This window comes from Haliotis asinina, chromosome 11 (assembly GCF_037392515.1).
Source record: "Haliotis asinina isolate JCU_RB_2024 chromosome 11, JCU_Hal_asi_v2, whole genome shotgun sequence".
Lineage (NCBI taxonomy): Eukaryota > Metazoa > Mollusca > Gastropoda > Lepetellida > Haliotidae > Haliotis > Haliotis asinina.
In genome coordinates, this window is record NC_090290.1 from 34,499,279 (window position 1) to 34,524,140 (window position 24,862).

The 24,862-nt window shown below is 40.8% G+C and overlaps 1 protein-coding gene across 1 annotated transcript; it reads left to right on the plus strand.

The window, feature by feature from the left end:
- Positions 1-4,320: 4,320 nt before the first annotated feature.
- Positions 4,321-12,770, plus strand: LOC137256329 (aquaporin-11-like). Its single transcript, XM_067794103.1, has 3 exons — positions 4,321-4,570; positions 7,610-8,254; positions 9,203-12,770. Exons 2-3 carry the CDS (start codon positions 7,615-7,617, stop codon positions 9,406-9,408), a joined length of 846 nt encoding a protein of 281 aa, XP_067650204.1. The 5' UTR covers positions 4,321-4,570; positions 7,610-7,614; the 3' UTR covers positions 9,409-12,770.
- Positions 12,771-24,862: the final 12,092 nt, after the last annotated feature.

Consider the following 24,862-nt stretch of genomic DNA (forward strand, 5'->3'; position numbering starts at 1 on the left):
CTCTTGTTTTTGAGTTGTCAATATCTCCAACACTACTGCTAGACACATATTAGATGATCCTGCGCACTAAACGCATTTGTGACAAGAGAGGCGGTACAACGAATTGGGCGAGTACACTTGGCTGCTACAGGTAGCTTGACGATTATGCACGTGCAATACATGCTAATCGTGACATGAAATCAACACCGCTACTGATTAACGCCTGTCTCGCTACTGTGTAACACCTGTCTCGCTACTGTTACCATTCAGTAACAGATAACTTTTAACATATTAAAAAGTTAAATGAAACACAATGAACTATATGTAGTTATTATCTATCTAATATTTAGCAGACGAAAAGTCAGCTTTACCCATTAAAACAACACCGCATATTCCTTCGAATGATAAGACTGCGATTTCAGGCATAAGATACTGATATTCCACGCTAACCTTTAGTTAAGACGAAGACAAATAGATGATTGGGGCATTGACAAGCGTTTTAGATATTCAACAATTTTGTTTTAAAAAAAACGGAAAATGACATTTGCTTCGTGAAATGGATCGGTGGTCCTAAACATATTTGCTCAGTATGTTGTGTTGATTCAATTCGTTGGGATTGTACCTGTTCCCAAATCGTGTGTGCTATAATAATTCATGCGTGAAACGCACGGGGAAAATGAACTTCTCGATATTTATCAGACAACCTGTCTCCCTCTTGTTTCAAGATCGTTCTGTGGGGGGTTCCCAAGTATGCAAATTGGGGTCATTTGTCAGGTCGTGCATCTTATATGTGTTTACCAGTAGCACTTCAGTAAACCGGCACTAGAAACTGGAGCCGTTCCCGAGATTACAAAGGAACCTATTTGTTCTTTATCTTCACTAATATTATTATACTTCATGTAATCGCAACATGCGCATGACTTGTTCCTCAGAAGAACTATTTTATGAATGCTTCATGCAATTGCCCTGTTGCCATCAAATATTTGAAAAGAATCGTTATGTGAGGAAACGTGGGGGCGTTATCTTGCAGACAAGGGGCCTTAGAGAGTTCACGTCGTAAATTCTCATTTGAGGAAAAAAACACTTCCAATAGACACCTGAAAACAACCATTCTTCACTATACTACCCGACATCAACATGTCGCTCCCACACAGCTCCTGACTCAAACATTCACACGTTAATACTGACGTCAGATGTGCAATAGTTTTCTAATCTTAGGCTCTCCTTTTGCGAAATTATAACTTTCTCACCATTCGTCAACTACGGAGCACAACACAACATACATTTGGATACAAACTGGATGTGGTAAAGATGCCAAATGTTATCAATTCGAATGACCATGGCATACACCGTCAAGCATGGATGTGCTCCTTGTGTTGACTGGCGACTGTTTGCAAGTGGTTCGTAACTCTTAACTTTCAGAATTGTATTGGTCCCATACAGCCCACCTTGCTCTTCACTGTGAAAGCGACAGACCTCCTTAAATAGTTCTAGAGTTAACGCAATCACAAGAGTCAGAAATACAGTGTCCTGTGTGTATAAGATGCGGATGTGGTGACCATTGGTCTACCAATTCGTTCTTGTATTGAATTGAAGCGAGTAAACCGAACGCCTAAACGGAATACTGCTCTCTGCTTTGCTTTGAAATCATGAAACACGTAACTGCTGGTCGTGCCTCTCCTGCTTCAAGCCAATAAGACGTCTTGCGGCTCTGTGTGTCAAATATCCACCAAGATCCGAGTTGGATCAGATCTTGAGCTCGGATCTTGAGTAATCCATGCTTGTTGTAAGAGGGGACAAAGAGGTTCGAGTGGTCGCGTTGACTGACTTGGTTGACACATCGGATCGTCATCGCATCATCATTCATGCGTAGATCGATACTCGTGATGATCGATCACTGGATTGTCTGGTTCAGCCACGGTTATTGATAGATCGCCGACATATAGCTGAAATATTGCTGAGTGCGGCGTTAAACAACACACACACCAAACCCAATATGATCATCCACCATATTCAGTCGCAGCCGGGGCCGTAGGGTAGCCTAGTGGTTAAAACGTTCGCCCGTCAACGCCAACGTCCCGGGTTCGATTCCTAATGTGGGTACAATGAGTCAAGCCCATTTCTTTCTGGTATTGCTGGGATATTGCTAAATACGGCATAAAACCAAATTCAGTCACTCACTCACTGTACCATCGTAGATGAAAGGTACTGACGCAATACGCCATTACACGCCATACAGTATTCACATAACTATCAGCTGGTTCATTGTAGAGGTCGCAGGCTCGAAACGCGTGTAGTTCAAGTGAATGCCTATTACATATTGTATGACCAGGTGTGGCGATCGATGCAAGTATGATCGTAAACTGGTCAGTGTGTCACAGCGTTCACTAACACCGTGTTCCGTACATCAATACATCTTTCACAACGTAAAGGCTGTGGAATGTCTAACAGCTGCAACTCTGAGGTCTGTATCTGAATAATTCAACATACCGCCGTGAAAGGACCGGTGTTAATCCGGTGGGACTCTTATATGCCATTAAAACTAGCAGTCAGCTTGTACAGTATGTACGGAATATTAGCACTAGATGTTCCTCGCTGTATCAGTATCCGCTCAGTATCTTCATCAGTATTTATATCAGTGAGTGAGTGAGTTTAAATTTATGCTGCGATCAGCAACATTCCAGCTTTGTGGCGTCGGTCTGAAAATAATCAAGTCTGGATCAGGCAATCAAGTGATCAACAATATGAGCATGGATCTGCGCAACTGGGAACCGGTGACGCCTCTTAGTCGAGGCGTAGCCTCTTACGACAAGTATAGTCGCTTTTATCTGTTCCGGTATCTGTATCTGTATCAGTACCTGAGTCAGTACCTGTATCAGTATCTGTATCAGTACATGTATCAGTATCAGTGTCTGTGACTGTGACTGTGACTGTGACTGTGTCTGTATCCGTATCCGTATCATGAAGTATCTCATCTGTTACGGACAGTTATACAGATCTTAGCGCTTGTATATTGTCGGATAGTAAATGTTTATTGTATGGGTAATAAATCATTGCATTTAGTGAGTCTTGACGTGCAAAAAGTATACTATGTAGTGGTAATTCCTAAAGTAGAAGAGTTTAATCACTCTATTCATAACGTATCATCTATGTAATTCTTCTAAATTGTGTATCGAAAGCCTCTTTTAAACTCTCACAAAACCGTGTTTAAACGTGGCGCGAGTGTGATTTTGTCTTTCTTTCTTTTTCTTTTTTCAAATAGAAATAAGTGTTTGTCGAAAGAAAAACAAAACCGAATATATAATACGTCAGGAGTCGAATATAATTATACTTGACAACATGTCTTGCTTATATGTTTTCTACCTGCATTTCGGTCCGAATACCATCGGTGCACCTCAAGAGTAATCGCCCGTTGTTCAAAGGGGATCCGCAACTCCGGTCTGTGTTACGCGTCACGTTTAACAGAAACTGTCAGGCTGTCAGATGTAAGTTTATGTAAAGTTAGGCGTGAAGATGAAACAAGATGACATTCCGGTCATTGTCCGGTCAATCTGACACCACGCCTCACAGGTCTAGAGGCACGGTTAAGGAAACTGTATGGTCTGAAACTTTTTCACGTGCATGAGTGATGCTGCCACTGTTTATTTAACATCTTAATTACAGGAGAGTTTTCAGATTTAGAGATTAATTTTGAATCATTACTTCATTACGTTCCAGATATCGGTATCACTGGACACCTGGGATTCGAACCCACGTAGTTGATCTTGCTGATCATCCATTTAGAAAAAGTAGCAGGTTTTTAAATGAGACAGATTTAGAACTAGTACCTATGCAAATGTAGTTAGTCTCTAAATCCCCCCACCAATGTGGGTCTCATTTGTAACATATGTTATATTTGGAATTAAACTTTCATAGTAAAGTCAATATTCTTGGACTTTTGCTGGGTTGAGTCCCATCCGGGATTCGAACCCACACCCTCATAGTCAGGCACCTAATCGCCAGCACATTAAGTTAGTCGCCTAACTCGCCAAGCCACCTCGAAAAAAAAATACTAGAACTGTACTTAGACAATACTGTACTTTCTAAAAAAGAATAATCCCAAATATAACATGTTACATTTGACCACTTTCTAACTGGCATTGTGTAATTGAGCATCTCCTTACCAGTTTGGATCTCGTTGTCTGTTACTTTCTATCAACATATATTTTAATGCGAAGCAATTCTCTATGTTGAATGGTGTCAAGGGATATATCTCCCATACTGTACACCGCGTACAGTACAGACTCCCACTGTACGCAGTCAGCTATAAATGGCCTGAACAGTGTTGTGCCTGTGTTGGACGAGTCTAATCGCACAGGGACGATCTGCAAGTGCTCGGCCAGGCCACCTCCTGTTGCACGCACGGCTCACAGACACTATCGAGAGGGGTATTCACTGCATAGTGGTCACTCATCGTGGACAGAGGTCATTCCCAGCAAAACAGTCAGATATTTCGAAGAGGAAGTGCATCCCGTGGATATATACTGATAAATACTGCAGATACTTTCCTGGTGTTTTCACAGCTTCCACAACTTGAATAATCTAAGTGCAGGTACGTATTGTAATGTTTCGCTGTTGTTGTCGGGGCGATTTATTGGGTCACATGAAGTTAACCTACATCCACATCTGTTCACTGTCAGCCCCGAGCGTATTAGTAACCATAGCAGCAAGCCATACCATCAACGGTACGCGGTGACTGCTGGTTATGTAAAGGGACGCAACTGCTGGGGAGAATAGAGGCCTTGCGTACACTACCGTTGAGGTTTGTGGAATGTTTTACAAATTCAGTAATAAGCACTTTCACTGCTTGTCACGCGTGACGTGATCATGACATGTCTGTTCATGACCACAGTGCATCTTGTCAGTCATTGTAATCACGAAGTAGCTGATTGTCCGTGAGTTGGCTGGGATCACTCGTGCGGATCAAGAATCAAGGTCATGAAAGTGAACACAAGTGTACAGCCTCGTCTGCACCCGGCCCGTTCTGTTCAGTGCATTGGTTGATGAAGGATTCTGAAGGTGGGGAAGGGTGGTAGATTGTCAGGTGGTGGACCTGTCAGTGGTGATGGTAGGGTGGGAGGAGGGGTTGGGGGATGGATAGGGAGAGATCTTAGTCTACGTTTTTGTAAGAAATGGCGATGGGGGTCCAAAGCCTTCCCCTCAAAAGTTAAGCACAAAATATGAAACTCTATTATCAGACGAATCAACACATTACCGTTGCTGTCAAACAGAATCACTACAGAGCTCCATTTTTCAAGCAATTGAGTATTTACTCCCATGTCAGTGTATGTATGAGAGATTGCAATTTTTGAGGAGTAACTAGCATTTTGTATACACCGACTGGTTTAAAGAATTCTTTTATGAAGAGTTTCCTATCCTTATTGGGTATTTAACTCTCCTAAACATATAAATATAAATGGTTCAATATAGACTCAAAGTTTTTATTAATTCTTATGGTGCCAAATAGCCATTGTTAAATACTCAACATAGAAGTCATGTGACTATTATAGTAAACTCCGGACAGTGGCTCTGGCTATAATAGTATATATATAATTTATATAGACATCACCTACCATTTGCTAATGCTGTTGTCGAGTCTGGGCGCCTCGACGAATCATACGCAAACCAATTTAGTTGAGTAAAGTTCGCAAGGTATTATGAACCTATTGGGTTTTAAGTGATTCTCATGCGTTTTTTGTACTCCCAGATTTGGGATTAATTGAGTAAATGTGATTTTTATTAAGTAAAATAAGCAAATACGCGCCTTATCAGGAGCTCTGGTAACGACATTTTATTTCAAAACAAGAAAGGGCAGCGAGGGAAGCCAGTTCCCAATGATCATGATAAACGACCCAATTTCGGAAGACGGTCTTTGCAAAAGAATACATTGTCGTACAAGTCATATTGATAAGTGAGTATCAGATTTTATGCCGCTCAAAGCAGTATTTCAGCAATGTCACGGCGTTGTAGAGCAGAAATATAGATGACACATGCTGCAACCAGGTGGGGAATTGAACCTAGTGTTGCATCTATTGCAGTCATAACACAGGATGCTACACGTGCACGATTTGATCACGACGGACGCAGATGTTAAAATACACACGTGTAGGGACGTATATCACTGCAGCTGTGTTGAGGTTTATAAACGTTGATGCACGTATGTCCTCCCCAACGTCAGGGCTCGTACATTAAGGTTTATACCCCAGTTTGTCTAGTTTAATCAGTGTGCGTGGTGGAGAGATGACTGACGCTTTGGCTGAACAAGGTTTTATGCCGCTTTTAGCAATATGTCACCAATATTACGGGGGGCACCTAGGATTTCGGCTTTAACCCCTACCTCACTGCCCAAAGCTGGTCCCGGATAAGCGTCATGCTGTTCGTTAGTAAGATTCTAAAAGGGATCAGGTGGTTTCACTCATACGAATGACTTGGATTGTTTTTGTATTCACTCGGGAAACAGAATTAAATACTGCGGCATAAAACCACAAATATACCGAACGTGCGAGTATCACAGGCGTATACCTCTCTCAAAACGACTTCCTAGAATGACAATCACGGTGTGGTTGCCGGTAACGTCGACGTCACGTCACGTCAATCACGCGATATCCAGAAACGTATACTTGTTCTCGCTCATGTGTTAACCCGTTGGTGGCCGACAGTAGTTGTGTAGATGACTGTACTTAGCAGACTCCTTGGAGATTCTGCTGCTTCGCTACAAGTTCTTGTTATGTTTAGAAATGAATTCCAACCACAAACGAAATGACAAGAACCCATGCTTGTTGTAAGAGGTGACTAACGGGATCGGGTGGTCAGTCCTGCTGGCTTGGTGGAAACATGACGTCGTATCCCAGTTGCGTAGATTGATGATCATGCTACTGATCACTAGATTGTCTGGCCCAGACTTGATCGCATACTTATTACCACCCTTTAGCTGAAATATTGCTGAGTGCGGCGTAAAAGTAAACTCATTTACTCATTAACCAGATTAAATGAGCCATCGAGTTTAAACACCTTGAGAAAATATCACTTTGCGTTAGTGAGTCAAAAGTAGAGAACATCCTTAGAATCTAAACACATGTTATATATAACTATGACAAAATTCTGTGAACATACTGATTTGGTAGTTCCGACCATAATGTTAAAAAACGGTTCCACAGAAAAATACGTTTTAGTTGCACTACTCGGGCGATACACTTGAGAATCGACTGATTATCTCAAAGCATGGAACGTTACATCATGATAATGAATATCAGTTACCCACCACGAACATACCCATCCCTTCACGTTCCCCGTCTGGAAAAAATGGTAAAATGACGCATATAGCATTGGAATGTTAACAGTTGAGACATCATCTTCACTAACCCACGCTCGTCGTAAAAGGCGACTAACGGGATCGGGGGCCCGTGAAGATCCGAATTAGAATTGAACTTCAGCAACACATGCTTGTCATAAGAGACGACTAACGGGATTGGGATCGTGTGGCATCTTATACATGGTCTGCATTCATGATGTCGATCACTGGATTCTCTTGTTCTGAAATGACGTTTAATCTTACTGATCATTAATAACGCAAATGTATCCGATGTTCCAGTCGCCATGACGTGGAGGAGTCTCTGGGCCGTCGTGGTGGGGCAGAACCCGGACAGCGAGTTCCTGGAACCGTACGCTGCCTCTTTCATCTTCTTCCTGATCAACATGACTTCTGGAATCATCCTCCGGTCCCTCAACAAGGTGTTTTCTCCCAAATGGGCCCAGGAATATATTGCCGACTTCCTTGCAACCATGGAAGCCTGTGCCTACTTTTTCGAGAACAACTTCGTATACAAGTACTACGGCCCGTTATGGCTTGGTATAGCCATTGTAGTTCAATGTTTCATCTGTGGCCGAACATTCGATGGAGCCTCCGAGAATCCGGTCAACGCGTTTCAAAGGCTGGTGACAGGAGAAATTAAATTTCCCAAGGCAATGCTAAAAATATTTATTCAGAGTTTAGCAGGACTTGCTTCATACAGGTTCGCGCAGCTGGTGTGGTCGCTAGATCTAATCTCGGACCATCATGAAAGGTACTACGAGACTGAGTGTGCATCTGACCTTAACGTGACCTTGACCTTCGGTTTCTTGATAGAGATGGCTGCGACGTTGTCAGATAACTGGTTGGGAATGCAGACAGTTTCCCGCATGTCGTTACTTGATGAGCTAGTCAAGTATGCAAATGGAGCGATCATGATTGTTGTCGGTAAGTATAATTTTATCTTAGAGGTCAACTGTTTACCGTAATAACACATAGCAATACAGCGACAGCCTGTTATGGATGCAAATATATACGTTTGTGTCAGCGATTAGCCCTTTCACAACAGTACTGCAATCATGAATCGACTGAATGTCTGAATTAGGTGCTTGGTAAATGTACCTGACATTTAAGCTGTAGTTTGTTTAAATTTCCTTTCCGTAAAGATATATTGCCTCTTGATCTGAAATCGCCTTTCTTTGAGTAGGCAAGGTCAAATAATTATGTATTTCACACATTTTCGTATGTTTATGAATTGTGAAACAAAAGGATCATAAAACGCCAAAATGCTGGCAATAAATATTGCCCCGTACTATTGTATATCCTCATATGTTTATGATTTATGAAAAAACGGTCATAGAAGGCCAAAATGCCGACATTAAATATTGCTCCGTACTATGGTGTGTTCCGTATGAGGACACACACACACACCCTCCCAAACACCCAAACACACACACACACACACAGACACACACACAGACACACACACACACACAGACACACACACACACACACACACACACACACACACACACACACACGGGGACACCCCCTACCCCCACCGCCACCGTGATATTGCTGGGATCTAGATAAAAAGCATAGTAAAACCGTAAAACCATAAGCCCTCAAGTATACAAGACACGACTCGATCAGCAACCACGTTAACAGTGATCCACTTGAACCTGGTACATGATATATGTGTTATACATATACGCGACGATTAACACAAACGGGCCACGTCCCCTGGAGATTCCGGTTTGGAATGAGTACCAAGCAATAATTTAATATAGTTTTGAAAGGCAATAGGGTGACTAGATCTAGACTTGACAAGCAAATGGAACTTTATATTAGACGCCACCCGAATCCCAAAACGCTTTATGAATGTCATGTTTTCAGGTATCGCCACGACCGGCATGTACTTCAACCCCGCCATGGCGTCTGGCCACACCCTGGGTTGCAAGGGAACCGCCATGTTGGATCACTTCCTGGTGTACTGGATCGGTCCGTTTGTTGGTTGTCTGGTCGCCATTGTACTGAACAAAGTCCTCCACATTGACATGTCTGATGCAGCTCAGGCAGACAAGAAGAAGAAGCTGGAATAATTGTCTCATGCACACCATTAGTATTAAGACAGGTATTACTGAAGTAGGATTTTAAGAGTTTTCTCGTCCTCCTTCTACTTCTTCCACAAGAATGTTACAACGTTTCAAATTATACTGCAGAAGCTTTCCATTGTGCAAGATTTAATGCCACCAATGAAGTTGCTGTTAATTCCATTGTAGCTACAACTAGTGATAATGAACAGTTACGTTCCCGCCTTCCAGGACAAAGGTTTTGTATCATATTCTTGTGACCTGTGTTTTTAGTTATATTATGCTGAACCCCGACAATATTCAGGCAGTGATGCAGTAACGGTTCATGAACGATGCGGTTCGACCGCATTTAAGCCTTTACTCGCTCTATATATGTCTGCGCAGGTAGAATGCGTCGAATTCCCAGTCATCCATATCGGAACTGGCTGCAATCGGTACGAACATTGAAAAAACTAAGAGGAATGTGGTTTTTGAGATTGAAACCTGTTCAACGAAGCGAAGTATAAACCCATACATTCTAGAAAAATATATGTCAGCGTATCCACATACAACAGACATATTTTACTGGGCATTCTGTACAATCTATCGATAAATCAACAAACGCATACAACTAGCTGAAGATAAATTAAACATAATATTTTAGAAAATGAAAAATTAATGGCGACGTATGATGCCAGCGTTGCCAATGTTGAAATATAGAAATAGCGAACCATTGCTGTGTTGCTGACGATATTTTGCTGTAGACACGGACAAGTATATGTTGATAAGACATTGTCGTTTTCATGGCGTTGACGTACAGATGGACGTTGAAAAGCAGTCGACGAATACGACTTAGGGTGCTAACAGAAGCAGGTAGACATTGATATGTCATTATCGACGACGTTATGGTGTAGACAGAAACAGGTGGACGGTAATTAGTGTTTTTGGTAGACACGAATGAGATGTAGACGGAAGAACGTCGACGTTCATGAGCCATCGACGCTGACAATATTATCATGTGGATATTAACGAAAGGGCCAAAAAGCCGAAGAGGAAGCCGTTGTACAAGTGAAGGTTATTAACCTGTTACGCAAGTCACGGCAATTATATTTCTGAGTGGACAGCAAGTGACCAGTGCAATAATGATTTCGAGATGCTACGCGTATTGCTGTGACGTAGTTAAGAATGCTCCCTTACTCTCTCCGTTCACCGAAAGAGTGACAACAATGAAGGTATAATAACGGACGTTGTAGTTCGGAATTTGTATTTAAAGAATTGTTTGTATAGATCCCAAGGATCAAAATAGGTTCGTATACAGGGTTGTAGATATTAGCACATTCTAGTTTACAGTATGATTACATCATTACATTTCCGAGTGACCTCTTGATCTCACGTTTATTCCCTTGAGATTATAGCTTTAATATCAAAATACATTCCCATAGATACACTTCCGTATTTGTTGCTATAGAAACCACGTTATATTACAACAAAACCTTGTTAATCCGAACGGTGCCGAACAGCGTGAATTATCAACTTTCTGGTTTAACGAATCTCGTAATATCTAACGGGCATTTGTACAGTTGTGTCCGGAGTGTGAGGTTTCGGTCTAATGAGGTTTCTTTGTTACAGATTTTATCCTCTAGTTGTTTCATTGTGTGACTACCTCCTTGATGACACCAAGTTTGATTCATTTAGAAATGTTTAAGCCATTTATTTCTACATTCCCTTTCCATGTTTGAGTCCTGAAGGCAGTTCTGAACAGATAAGGTATTTTTTTTGGGAAATGGTGTGGAATTAGATTTGAGGAAAGAATGGAAATTCAATATATTCGTCATCGCATCCTTATATAGTCGTTACGATAACTTCCACTGAACTTTTCTCTGCATATGTGAAATAAGGGTTGTTTGTGTGATGTGATTACCAACAAAAGCGGCCTATTAATCATTCAACACTATCGCTTACTAAGGCAGCAAACGAAGCACTCGTAAAATATCTGCTTCTGGCCTTACCAATGCTGAATTGGCTTTACAGGGCTAACATAGTACTCTGAAGCCATGTTATCAATGTGCAACATCACTTACAAGGCTTAAAACTATATGTCTCCCCACGTACTCACTATACGTGTTTCGTTGATGTATGCGTACGTTAAGCCCACTGGAACAATGAGTGTTTGAGATGAACATTGATTATATTCACGTGTATTCTGCGCCTGTCGATGAACATTATAAAGTGAATGAAATGACATACATACAAGTATTTGCTGTATTATTATCTTTTGACGGTGGAATAGGGCTCAGAAAATTCATGCCGAACATTATGCCTACGGACGCAGTGTCATTTCAGTACGTTGGGCTGTGGAGTCTTGTGACTAAAGCGTTGATTCGCCAACCCAAATATCAGGGTCCTATACCAATTCGGATACAGTGTGTGAAGCCCATTTCTGGTGTACTCGCCGTGATATTGCAGGGTTATTGCTAAAGCGGCGTAAAACCATATTCACTCAGTAAATTGGCGTTTGATTGCCGTTCATTGTGTTCAAACGCTCACTCGTTTCAACGAAGACCATGGTTTCCGGTGCCCAATGCAAATGCTGCACAAACCTTTACTCACTCATTCGCCTATATGCCCACGTACGGTTACCTGATAGCACGCATACTAGCACAAGAGTACCATTACCATCATATTTCGATTTCTTTTTTAGACTTTATTGTTCAAAAACATGGTCGTCAAGTATAACAGACTTTTCGGTGTGTAGTGTCAGTATTCCTTCTCACTAACAGTGTCTCATGTGATATTCCTTTTATGTTATATAGTTAGTATTAACATTTTCAGCATTAGACAGGACAGAACATGTTCAAAATGAAATGATTTTAGAGTTATTGCTATAAGAACTCGGACCATTTCAAACGCTGTTGCTTCTCATCTCGATTATTTTCAGTAGATTACGGAGGAGTTTTATTTTATATTTTCTTTCGATTCCTCATATAATTCATCCTGAATTTAAACATATCTTAAATTTTCTATTAATTTTTCTAAGCGTTTCGGCACCTTTAGCACAACATGCGATAAACACAAAAACGTGCATATTCGAGGCGAAGAAAACCAAATCGTTCTCCTCAAATGTCAGGCGAACGCGACGCACGATTTGCAATTTCTTTCCCAACGACAAAAAATGGACAGAACATATGGTGTGTCTGTGATGAGAAATAATGTTGTTTTTGTGTGGTCTCGTGCGTATCTTACGTCCAGCTAGCATTTCAAATCATCGTGTTCTATATGCTGTATCATGTCCATTGTTATTTTTTATGGGAATGTTTAACATTTTAATTGCTGACGCTGAATTGTTACCATTTAACCACGATCTAGCCTTGTTAATAAAACTAACATGTTTTTGTTGCTTTGTTATTGTCCATGGTTCCTCTAAGTTCGGCCATCGTCAATACTTCATCAAGGGTGGGTGTGCTCAACCTTCGTCCCTCCGCAGTGGCGATAAGAGGCCGATTACGATTCAACAAGCGATCTGGGAAAGGAGACCAGTGAGCGCTCATGTTACAAAGACCACATCGGCCACAGACTTCAGTGTCAACATCGGCATTCACCATCCCTCGATACTTTCCGTAACTGGCAAGAGGACTCGTTCACGTATCAATGAAATATATTTGCGAAATGCGATAAAGCAATCTGAATGCGTGTATGAGATGCACTTCGGTCAAAGAATACTTCCGATTATACAAAATGTACCCAAGATTCAATTAGTTATGTACACTTTATAATTATCAGCTGTTTTCTTTATCTGTTTAATTACCATAATTAAACAGAAACAGTCTCAGTTCCTCGCTCCATTAAAGCTTACGTAGGACGACTGGCAAACGCGAAATACAACAAGGGTGTAGGAAAGTAATTACTGAGGAATTTTGCTCATTGTAATTACACATTGCTGAAGAAATATAACATTTAATATAATGTTTAATAGTCGCTAGCTGTTGTTTTATTGTAGATGATTTAACAAAATGTCAGCAATAGAAATAGTCTGTTTTGATATACTTCATTTGTGATCCGTGTCACTGCAACTTAAGAGTTTGAAAGCAGTATAACCGGTTTGTAGCACGTGCACCATCAGCACATAGCACGTGCATTGGTGGTTTTATTTCAGGTGAAGCTGACCTCTTCTACCATAAGCTAACAGCAAACGTATGTTTACATTGCATTAAGGATATTCGCTCTGAAGTAAATATCAGCTATTGCCGAAATCGAGTTGATGAGTACGTGTGGTTTCACACGGCGTTGGACCCGGGGAGATCCGGAGTAGAGTAAGCCTTCAGCAACCCATGCTTGCCATAAAAGACGACTGTGCTTGTCGTAAGAGGCGACTAACGGTATCGGGTGGTCAGGCTAGCTGACATGGTTGGCACATGTCATCAGTTCCCAATTGGGCAGATCGCTGACCGTTAACAAACTGCCACCATATAGCTGGAATATTGCTGAGAGCGACTTAAAGCTAAACTCGCGCGGCCTTTGGAGATGCATGTCACTAGCGTTGTGGCACAGGAACGTGCGTCCGTGCACGTGTTGGATCATTTTTTAGCGAATACGCACAAATCTGCAGATCGTGATAAACATGCCAAGAGCTTTATGAATACATGAAGCTTGGTCTTGTATCATTTATTGTTTTCATGAATTGTTTTCAGGAATTCACCACGAAATGGAATTGTCTGTCCACTGCATGGGCACAAAATTTTAATTGTACACTTTTGAAACGAAAACAAATGCAACAGCGAATGAGTTTAGTTTTACACCGCTTGCAGTAATATGCCATCAGGGCGGGGGCGTCAGAAATGGGCTTAACACGTTGTACCCATGTGTTGAATGGAATCTGGGCCTTGGGCGTGACGAGCGAACGCTTTAACCACAAGGCTACCCCACCTGCATCAGGAAGTTAATGAAATGAAATCTTCGCACAATTCGCCATAGGAACAAACACGTTACTAAATATGTAGCTAAATCTGACAATTGTGCCGTGCGTACAAGCATCGTTGTTATGAAAGCTATTTGTAGATATTTCCAAGCCAGATTGTTATTTATAAGTTCTGAAATATGGGTTTAATGCAGCATTTAGCACTATTCTGACTTTAAAATGGAGATATGTCAGTTTATATGTAAATCGCCCAGTGGTTGACGTCATGAGCATCAAACTACGTAATTAGGACACAATGGTCTGCACCACCTGTCGCCAAGCCTGATCATACTATATCTATGTAACAATGTAGATAGAATGACGTCGGTTGACACGACTTGCCTATGTGTTTCCCATGCCATATGTCTTACACTAACTGAAGGTCTCAAATTACTCGATTCGTACAGCTGTAGTCAACCTGTATTCCTGAAAATAATAGAACAGAACTGAATAGAACTTTACTGCCTTTCCAGGAATTTGTGCTACATCAGCAGAGGTACTCAGACATCAGAGAGATATAAAGACGTAATATATTTACATAGATTCAAGAATTCAAGTATTTTCACGTTTGTTTAATGGAGATATGGTACTTGGAATGCAGGTTGTGCGGTTCTGTCAGCCTCTCTTGGAATTGGAAGCTCTCAGCAGCGGCTTGAAGGGAAGATATTGTATTCCGACTTCAGTTTGTGAGTTGGGTCAGGTAAAAGATTGACAGCTTGTGTCACGATTTGCCGCTCAGATATTGATAATAAACATTCAAAATTGGCCCCAGCTATTTTACTTGCAGTGTGAACAATTTTGATATTGCTGGATTATTGCTCACTCACTGATGGATATTTCAGTCATTATCACGCCTATAAATGTGGGAGTGATCATCGTATATGAGAGCCAAGAATATGAAGCTTCAAGCCTTGGTCGGACGCATGTATTCAATACCATGACCACCTCAGACACAAGTGGAAGAAGAATGCTTTATGTTAGGAAATATATCTTGCTCTGACTGGTAACTTGCCTCTTGTTCCTTCGTTTTTAGTTTAATGTTGAAGTCATCGACAAAAGCCCGTTGGGAACTGCGATTGCTTGTGACGTACACATAGCCTTAAAGCAGACACATTTCGTTTTCAAGTCAAGAGTCAAAATTAAACTAGAAGAGAAACAGTATTGTGAAAATCGTTCCCATGTTTCTGATTGTCAAGAAGTTCTCTCCTCTCCCGCTGAGTCTACCAGATGGAAGCTAAACCGACGGGCTATCTTCGCTATAGTCGGGAAAGAGTGTATTTCGTGTTTTCAAGATTGGTGCTATGGGGCAAGTAGTAATTCTGTGCAAAGTGTCGAGAGTTACATCCTTACTGACGCAGTTTGTAGTTTTATATTATCGTCAGAAGAATGTGCTGAGTCGGCAGCAGTCAGCAGTGAGTGAGTTTAGTTTTAACCCGCTTTTAGCAATATTCCGGCAACAGTAAAAGAAGGGACAGCAGACATGGGCTTCACACATGACACCCATGTTGGGAATCGAACCCTGGTCTTCCGTGTTAGAAGCGAACGCTTCACCACTAGGCTACCCCCGCCGGTGCGGACCAATCGGCAGAGAAGTACTTGCTAGGTAAGTTTATTAAGAATCCGTTTTTCACCATCCATATGTACATATGTAAGCGAAATGAAGGGGAAATTTACATACATACATAACTCCAACCCTTAGCAACTGATGCTGACTACACAATTAAAGTAATGTATTCATCGTGTGTATATCATATCAGCGCCTGGCCTCTGAAATTAAAATTTATGATAAACAATACAGTCTATTTTAGTAAAATATTTCAGACCTGCATATGTGAGACATGCCAGCTGCTACAGACTTTCTCGGGCTGTATTGGCTAGAGCAACGTATTTGTTTCAGGGCATGTGCATGGCAGTTTATAACGTGTGCCTGATTAGAATGGGGGACAACTGAGGAGGAAACTACTATTGCGATAGCGATAGCCGGAGCCTAGTCTAACAAATTATAGCAAAACCACTGCAACAGCTTTTTTCTCATTGAACTGTCTAATATGAAGTCATGTCCCACATGGACCCGTGAAGGTCCCGGGGTAGAATAGGCCTTCAGCAACCAATGCTTGCCATAAAAGGTGACTGTGCTTGTAAGAAACGACTAACGGGATCGGGTGGTCAGGTTCGCTGACTTGTTTGACACATGTCATCGGTTCCCAATAGCGCAGATCGATGCTCATGTTGTTGATCACTGGATTGTTTGGTCCAGACTCGATTATTTACAGACCGTCGCCATATAGCTGGAATATTGCTGAGAGCGGTGTAAAACTGAACTCACTCACTCATGTCCCACATGAATGTGCACGTTATATGAAACAAAACAGGTTGAAGTAGACTCAGTTTCTTTTGATAACTGACAAAGAAACTGAAACCCAGGTCAATTTTTTTTAAAGAAGTAACACGGGCGGGTAACTCTTAATCAAATCTGGTACTTCTTGTAATTTGCGCTGTGCATTTATCAGTTAGTAAGTCAGTTACTAACCAGTCTAAGTAAACTTAGTCTCAGTTTTATTTGTTACACTCCTCTACTGAGTCTTACAAACCCTAATTGGAGGTCGCGTCAGTTAAAATTTGACATTGACCAGTCAAGGATGTCATTTTGCGGAAATATCAGGTAATGGTAACCATGTCTTTAGAAATGCCTAGCTGTACAAACTTCAGCTCAAATATCCGTGTTTTATACGGAATTTATTTTCGCTTGTTGAGAGACTAGTGTCAGTGACCGGGGAATTTTGTAAGTCCCGCCAAACGCTAAACAGTAGCCGTTGTGTGATCGGTTAAATCCGTTCGATCGTCTCGCGTTTGATTGGACGGTCATAAGTCTTTCACAGGTTACCTGACGCGACCTCCTACTAGGGTTTGTCGGACTCAGTGTAGAAGTATAACGAATAACGCTGAGACTAAGTTTACTTAGGCTGGTTACCAAACTATCGATGGTCAAATTATCGATACATCAATATATATTCGTTACTACCATCGATTAATTTGCTGTCGGAGACTCGATAGTTCGATGCATTGTTACATCCCTACTGAAAAGTAACCATTTTCGACGCTAATATTCTCACACAAATCATATCATTTGCTGGCCATATCTGCACAATCTTTCACCTGCGTCAAGCCCGGCATCAGACTACATTTATCCATTTATTCTAATCGTGGAATGAATCGCAACCAACTGTTCATCGGTACTGATACTTCACTTCCATCAACCTTTCCCTGTTACTAATAAATCATCTTGCATGAATCATGTTCATTCCATTGTGCTTCGGTTTTGACATATATTCATGACGAAGCACGTCAGATAGATATATGTATACAAATGTATCGATTCAAACGCGGAAACCTGACCATATACCGACGTTATACAATGAACTCTTGTTCTTATAAATTTCCCTTCTGGTGTCATATGAATTATTTTACTAAAAAAGTAAGTAGTTTTATTATCATTTATATAGTTTTTGTTTATAGTGGCCTCATATACAGTATTTATGTACAGTAATCAAAGCCTTCTCATATATTTATAGTATATTCATGTAACGCATATATACACGCATGCTCAGGGCGCTGGTATTTCTTTCCTCTCGATTACTGCAACGTCACATAGTACTATCAACCTCAACTCCCCTGGGATCATACATCATGTGGCTATCCCATCCTTGTGAGGTACCCACTCACAGCTGGGTGGACTAGGACACATAGTGAAAGTACTTAGTCTGAGTTCACTGCACTTTGCTGTACCCACATCAAAGTATTCGGGTGGCGACCATCTGGACATGTACTAATGAATTCGTGGGTTCTTACAAGCACAAGGTTGTGTGATGTGCAATATTGTTTGTGACAACACTGAAAGAGTTTGCACACAGACTCCAAGGTTTGACTCCAAGGTTTTTACACCCCATTGCAGGAGGGCTTCACAACGTTAAAAGTTTGAGGCACAATCTCACGATTTGTCCACGGTATTGTGCGCTTTCTTTAGCTTCCTACTGATACAATAAAGACTTCTTATGTCTTACAACTCGCCAGAAATCGACAATTGCATGAAACTTTGAGGCCAACAACTTCCAGACACAACACGTGGAATCATCGGAACGTAACCGATTGCTCCGTACATCGAAAACAGTCGAACGTGGTCTTGGCGGCTGATACCGAACTGGCCTCACTCACAAGTTGCGTTATAGGATATTCGTAAAGAGCGTTATAAGGGACATAACACACTGGAGTTCGCTTAAAATATTGTTCGGTCGGCAGAGGGCGCGATAGTCGATTTAATGCAACGTTGCATTTTTTTCATTACGACTTTATATAGTTCATATGACGAAATCTTAATATGTATTTTACGGAATAAATTATATGGTAGCTTCGCTGAGGTCTGATGAATATAGTCGCCCATGTCATTAATTGTTATCTTGCCTCACACGTAAATGTCGTTTTTGATTGTCTGACTCTGAGCGCTCTTCTGTTATTTTCAATGTACTCCGCTTACTGGTGAGTAACATTTTCCACGTACCAAGCTGGAAATGCCGAACTCATTTGATACTTCGTGCTTGTAATTCAATATCTCGAATAACATTGAATCACGTATAACGTACGGAAATCGCCGATGTTTTTCGAATGTAGATCGAAAAAAGGAGATGGCTCTAAATCTTGTTTTCTTGGTGTCTGCAAAATCTACGGATGGCTACAAAAATGTTTGTACCCGTGCCATTACATGCAAGTCGTCTTGACGACAGACTACATGCAACAGCGCCAGCATCATCCCTATAGTTCTCACTATGATAACATTATTTTCAGTGGTACGATGTGTTGCTAATGAGGGCAAAAAACCCTGTCCGTTAAAAGTTGAGTGCATCTTGAAATAGCGGGGACATATTTCCACCAGAACCATTACCTATTCTATCTCGGCAGAGGAAACAATGATTGTTGCCGTGTGACGGAATTTACCTGACAAAAACAGCGATTTACACGCATGCACCATGTGTTAGCGAGAGTGCAGTCATGATGTAACAGTGCAATCAGAATGCAAAGCAGTCCAGAGATGCTCTAACAGTAAGATTGCCGTTGAAAAATACGATGTGTTTATCTGCTGTCTAAGCCATAAGCAACGACAGCAGATAGACCCTAACGGATACAGCGTATGCGTGCTTATATAAACTATCAACGAATTATACCGCTTCTGTTAGTGTTGGCATTATTACGGTCTGAGAGACAATGGTAATGGATATTTTTCATACATGAATTAAGCTGTTTTTCAAAAGACATTAATCGAATAACGAACAAATGCATGTGTTCTGAATTCACGGTCCACAAGTAACTAGGAGAATTCTGTATTTTAAGAGTTGTTTTTACTAGTTTTGTACACAGTGAGGGAAAGTATTAGTGGTAGAATTACAGAGATCCGAAAATGATAGCAGTGTTAACTTAAATAGTGATAGTAGCTTTATCAGTAGCTGTCCTAGTGTCAGTAGTTGAATATGCAGTCAGTGATGAGTCAGTAGTAATGGTGATGGCAATAGCTGCAGTAGTCGTGACAGCGGTAGTAGAAATAGTAGTAGCAGTGCCAGTAGCTGCAGTAGCAGCTGCATCAAAGGCAGTTTCAGTGATAGACAGTCGTGTTAGTAGTAGTAGAAGTAGTAGTAGTAGTAGTAGTAGTAGTAGTAGAAGTCGTAGTCATAGTAGTAGCAGTCTTAGTAGTCGTAGTAGTAGTCGTAGTAGTAGTCGTAGTAGTAGTCGTAGTAGTAGTAGTAGTAGTAGTAGTAGTAGTAGTAGTAGTAGTAGTAGTAGTAGTAGTAGTAGTAGTAGTAGTAGTAGTAGTAGTAACAGCAGTAGTAGTAGTAGTAGTAGTTGTTGTTGTTGCTGTTGCAGTTATATTTGTCGTGGAGGCAGTTGTTTAGCAGTAGTTGTAGTAGGGACAGTTATGGCAGTAGTAGTAGTAGTAGTTGCTGTTGTTACAGTTATACTTGTAGAGGAAGCAGGTTTGCAGCAGTGGTTACATAATGAACCGGAAAAGAAACGTCACCCTCCCAAAAATGTTGCAAAATACATGTATATTTTATCTTAATTTTTTTTCTTCACTTTTTATAGGTTAGCTAGACCTCGTACGTAGCCATTGTTCAAGAAAATTTGGTTTCAGATTCTGTATTTGATAAAAAAAAAAAAAAAAACAACAACAAAAAACAAAAAAACATGTCGTCAAATCCTAGTTACTAAAGCAATGATGGGACTAGGGTTTTGTGCGCATTTCATTAAAATGACCATGCACTTGCATTCCGAGGTGTCATCCCAATAAGAAGAGCCACCGAACACACACTGAATCATTCACTGTTCGACAGTAGAGACATGCCACGATTATCAAGGAGAACAGAGGGACCGAGCTTTAGGAAGACTGAATGCTGATATGTTGCAAACCATTTTTCTGTTCATGTTCGAACAATATACCGCCTGCAGCAAAGAGTTCAAGCCACTTGCAGGGGGAAATCGGCAGATTGTCCGTCGTCACGTGCAAAATGCTTGGGCTGTGGAAACTGTACGGACAACCGTTGGCAATCAACAGAGACACATTAGCGCCGACAGAGTGCGGAGACGTTGGAGGTAGAGAAACGTCAGATGTCGCGGAGTTTACCGGGGTTCGATCCTCACTATTCGACATCGTCGTGCTCGTCTGAAGTGGAGTCACCGGGAGTGGCGAATTGTAATCTTTTCCAACTAAAGTCGGTATTGCGTGTCGACGGCTGATGGCAGAGTGAGAATGTGGCGACGACGCGGGGAGCGTTTTGCATATGATTGTGTCCTGGAAATAGACTCATCGGGAGGTCAGAGCATAATGGTGTGCCATTGTTTCATTCACAAACCAGGTCCTACGGTGTTCCAGAATATTGGTCCTGGTAGAGGAAATGGTGTAACATCTGCCCGCTACATTGATCAAGCGCTGAAACCCTTCGTCCTGCCACATTTGGTCGTCAAGACAACGCACGGGCATACTGTAAAACATCCGGTGGGGTGGGGTCTGGGGTCTTGGGCTGGAGTCTTGGGTTGGGGCTTTGGGCTGGTTTGTGAACTAGTCTGGGTTCATAGCATATGTTTTCTGTCCGAAGTTGGCAATAAGTAGCTGACACATGTAAACAAAGCTGTGTCTGTGTAGGATACAGCTAGATATACATGTATCTCACAGCCTGCCGGTGCTGTCACTGTTAGTTAGATGTTAAATATTAATGTTAAAAAGGTCTGGCTAAATGCAATAGTGGAATAAATTCCACAACATTGACAGTTTATTCTTAAAATGTACATGAACTAATTGATGTGTTCAGAATTCAATAGCTAGCATTTACAACAACTGAATCATGATGTTTCAATAAATGTTTTACTATCAAAATGATGTTATAGAGTCAGTCTTCTGCTTGTTTGCTTATGCATTCTTTCACTATTACATGATTGCTGGTAAGTTTGATTACACTGACTATGAGGAGGAAACGATGCAATACATACTGAACAAATACTACAATAAAAAACATTTTGTTGAAATGTGAGAAACATTGTATTTGGAACTGTGAACATTAGTACATGACTATATGTATTTCCTTAATATCAGAAGTCTCTGAAGAAAGTACTCTATATTAGCATTCCGTTGGTCCCCATGTTATCATAATTACACAATGATATATTATTATAGGTTACTATACTTGACTTTTGGCAAAATCATTTACTACATTGGTATCAATGATTTATTTCCATAAAGGCTTGAAATTAGTACATTTAGGATGTGTATGTGCATATGCCTTTGCCTTTATGATTAGATATTTTCAACACTGATTGACCTGATACAAATTTCTGTGGGCATTTAGTATTTATGTCCTTGACAGCTCAAGCCAAAAGCACTTGTGCTGCCCATGTTCATTTCTGTGGAATGCCGCCTGTGTAGCCTGTCCTAGGAAAAACGTTTTCAGAAGGACAAAATTTCTTAAGAAAAGGGTGACATCATACTGTTCTTGTATCTGATATGTTGTGTTTATAGAGACTATGTAGCTGTAGTTTGATAACAGTAGCATCGTAATGTTCATTTTGTTCACTAAAGGCCCAGTGGCGCCTATCTTGGCAATGTGTTTTGTGAGCAGTCCATGTCATATCATGATCGTACCCTAATAGCCATCAGTTCAAGAACTGTTGACAATAGATACGCATATCTTTTCCTATTATTTGTGTACTCTGTGATTTATGATTCAAATGTATGATCTTCCTACCATTTCTAACTGTGTTAAGTATAATTGAAGGACATTAAACTGAATTTGAATGTTGAGTGTAGGATTTTACTGTGATAATGAACTGACGTTTTAGTGCTGGTTGTCGCCTTCAGTCTTTTGTAATATTTTGTCATTCTGCTAAAAAGATGCAATATATAATGAAAATTTATAGCGCTGTATCCATCCACAAGGTGCATGCTCATAACATGTGTGCGCGTGTGTCTGTGCATATATTGTGTATATGCATGTGTATGCATGTATGCATGTGTATGTATATTGTGTGTATGCATGTGTGCATATATTGTGTATATGCATGTGTATGCATGTGTGCATATATTGTGTATATGCATGTGTATGCATGTGTGCATATATTGTGTATATGCATGTGTATGCATATTGTGTGTATGCATGTGTGCGTATATTATATTTGTGTACGTGCGTATATTGAGAGTGTTCCAACTTTATACACACACTGCTATAAGGAAACAAATGATACGCAATAATAGTATTCAGCTGTGCAAGTCTACTGTCACAGGCTAATGAAGGAAAGGTCTGGTTATCTACTTGTCTATTTTCCACAGATTATTCGACACAACCATCACATAAAATGTAATCTATTACTAGTGTCCTAATGTAAAATGTATTTGGACAATGAAACAAGAGGGACTGGAACCAACTGGCCTTCTGCCTCCACTGATCACTGGTGCATCTGGAGATGTTATCTTGAACATTCCTGGAAACTTAATGTCACATACACCCCAAACTATTAATACCAGCATTTCCACCACCACCAGCCTTCAGTGTTATATTTACTGACACATTATAATGAGGAACATCAGAGTTAGTTTAATAGATAAATCCTTAGTCTCTGAATATATAATTTTGCTTCATATGGAGCAGGGAGGACTTAGCAGTGGGGTAAATAATGCCGTTCTGGGACTGTGAGACAGACCATAGCTTTTGATGAATATTGAGATATCCTTAGTGTTTATTAACATAAAGTTTTTTTTGTTTCATTATTTGTTCAATATTAGTGCAATACAGTTTCACTTACGTGCTTATGACTTCTTTCAGTTTAGTTTATGTGTTTAGTGATGTGTTGTTATTTGATCTTAAACTGTATCGACAAAGCCCTTTGTGATTTTTAACGTTTACTTTGACGAAAATGCAATGTTTTACAGCGACAATTATGGTAACAAATAAATATATCACTATGTATGACTGCATTGTTACTCTCTTTAGTCCTTTATGTTACTTCGGTTTTAACACTTTTATGGTATGCCACTAGAATGCATGAATGCTGCTGTCACTACATGTTTGTAATGAAAAACATAACTTCAAAATCTTTGCGCATAAAATTAGAGATAAGATAGCCTTGCTCCAAGACTGGACTGAATGCTAAGCGCATGGCTGTATTGTAATCTGATCCTTTAAAGAGGCACTTCAGGGTGCTAGTTTGTTATTTACATATTGTTTTAAAAACTATTTATAACTACTTTGGAGCCTTGTGTAAGTCTATCTGTAAGACAAATCCAGCATCTGTGAGCGCTGCCACTCTCCCTAGACCCCAGATGTCCCTGGACAGTTTACAAATTCCATCTGATAGTACGCGTAGACCCCAGCCCAAGACCCCAGCCCAAGACCCCAGCCCAAATCCAAAGCCCAAGACCCCAGACCACACCCCACCCCAGGTTTTACAGTATGCCCAACGCGCGTGTCCATGCTGCCAGAGACACTAGAGACTTTCTCCGTCAACATGGCATACAAACTCTTCAATGGCCTGCCCTCAGTCCAGACTTAAACCCGATAGAACAACTGTGGGACGAGATTCAGAGGAGGTTCCATGATGTGGGGCCAAGGTCGACAACTGCAGCCGTATTACCGAGTCTGAGTGCAAGTTCCAGTGACCTTCATCAACCACGTACAGACGACGCAACGTTGTTGTCAATGTTCAGGGAGGCCATACACGTTGTTGACTTCCGGATCGCACTGTCATTGTGACTTGTAATTGTCTGAAATTCGTCTTTAAGTATTGATGATCAAATATGTAAATTTTGAAATCTTTGTTATGTGTATGTGTTTGAATCAAACTAATCATCAATTTCGAAAATGGTTCATTTTTTTGCGGTTCAGTGCAGTAGAGACACTTGTCAGTACTTGTCATACTTGTAGCTGTAGTTACGCTCTGTATATTTGTTATAGGGGTAGCAGCAGCAATAAACTTACCAATATTCTTAGAACAGCAGTA

Excerpts from the sequence above, each read along its gene's own strand:
- LOC137256329 (XM_067794103.1), top strand. The coding sequence starts at position 7,615 with ATGACGTGGAGGAGTCTCTGGGCCGTCGTGGTGGGGCAGAACCCGGAC. Across the intron at positions 8,255-9,202 it reads AGCGATCATGATTGTTGTCG|GTATCGCCACGACCGGCATG; the intron begins GTAAGTATAATT and ends TCATGTTTTCAG.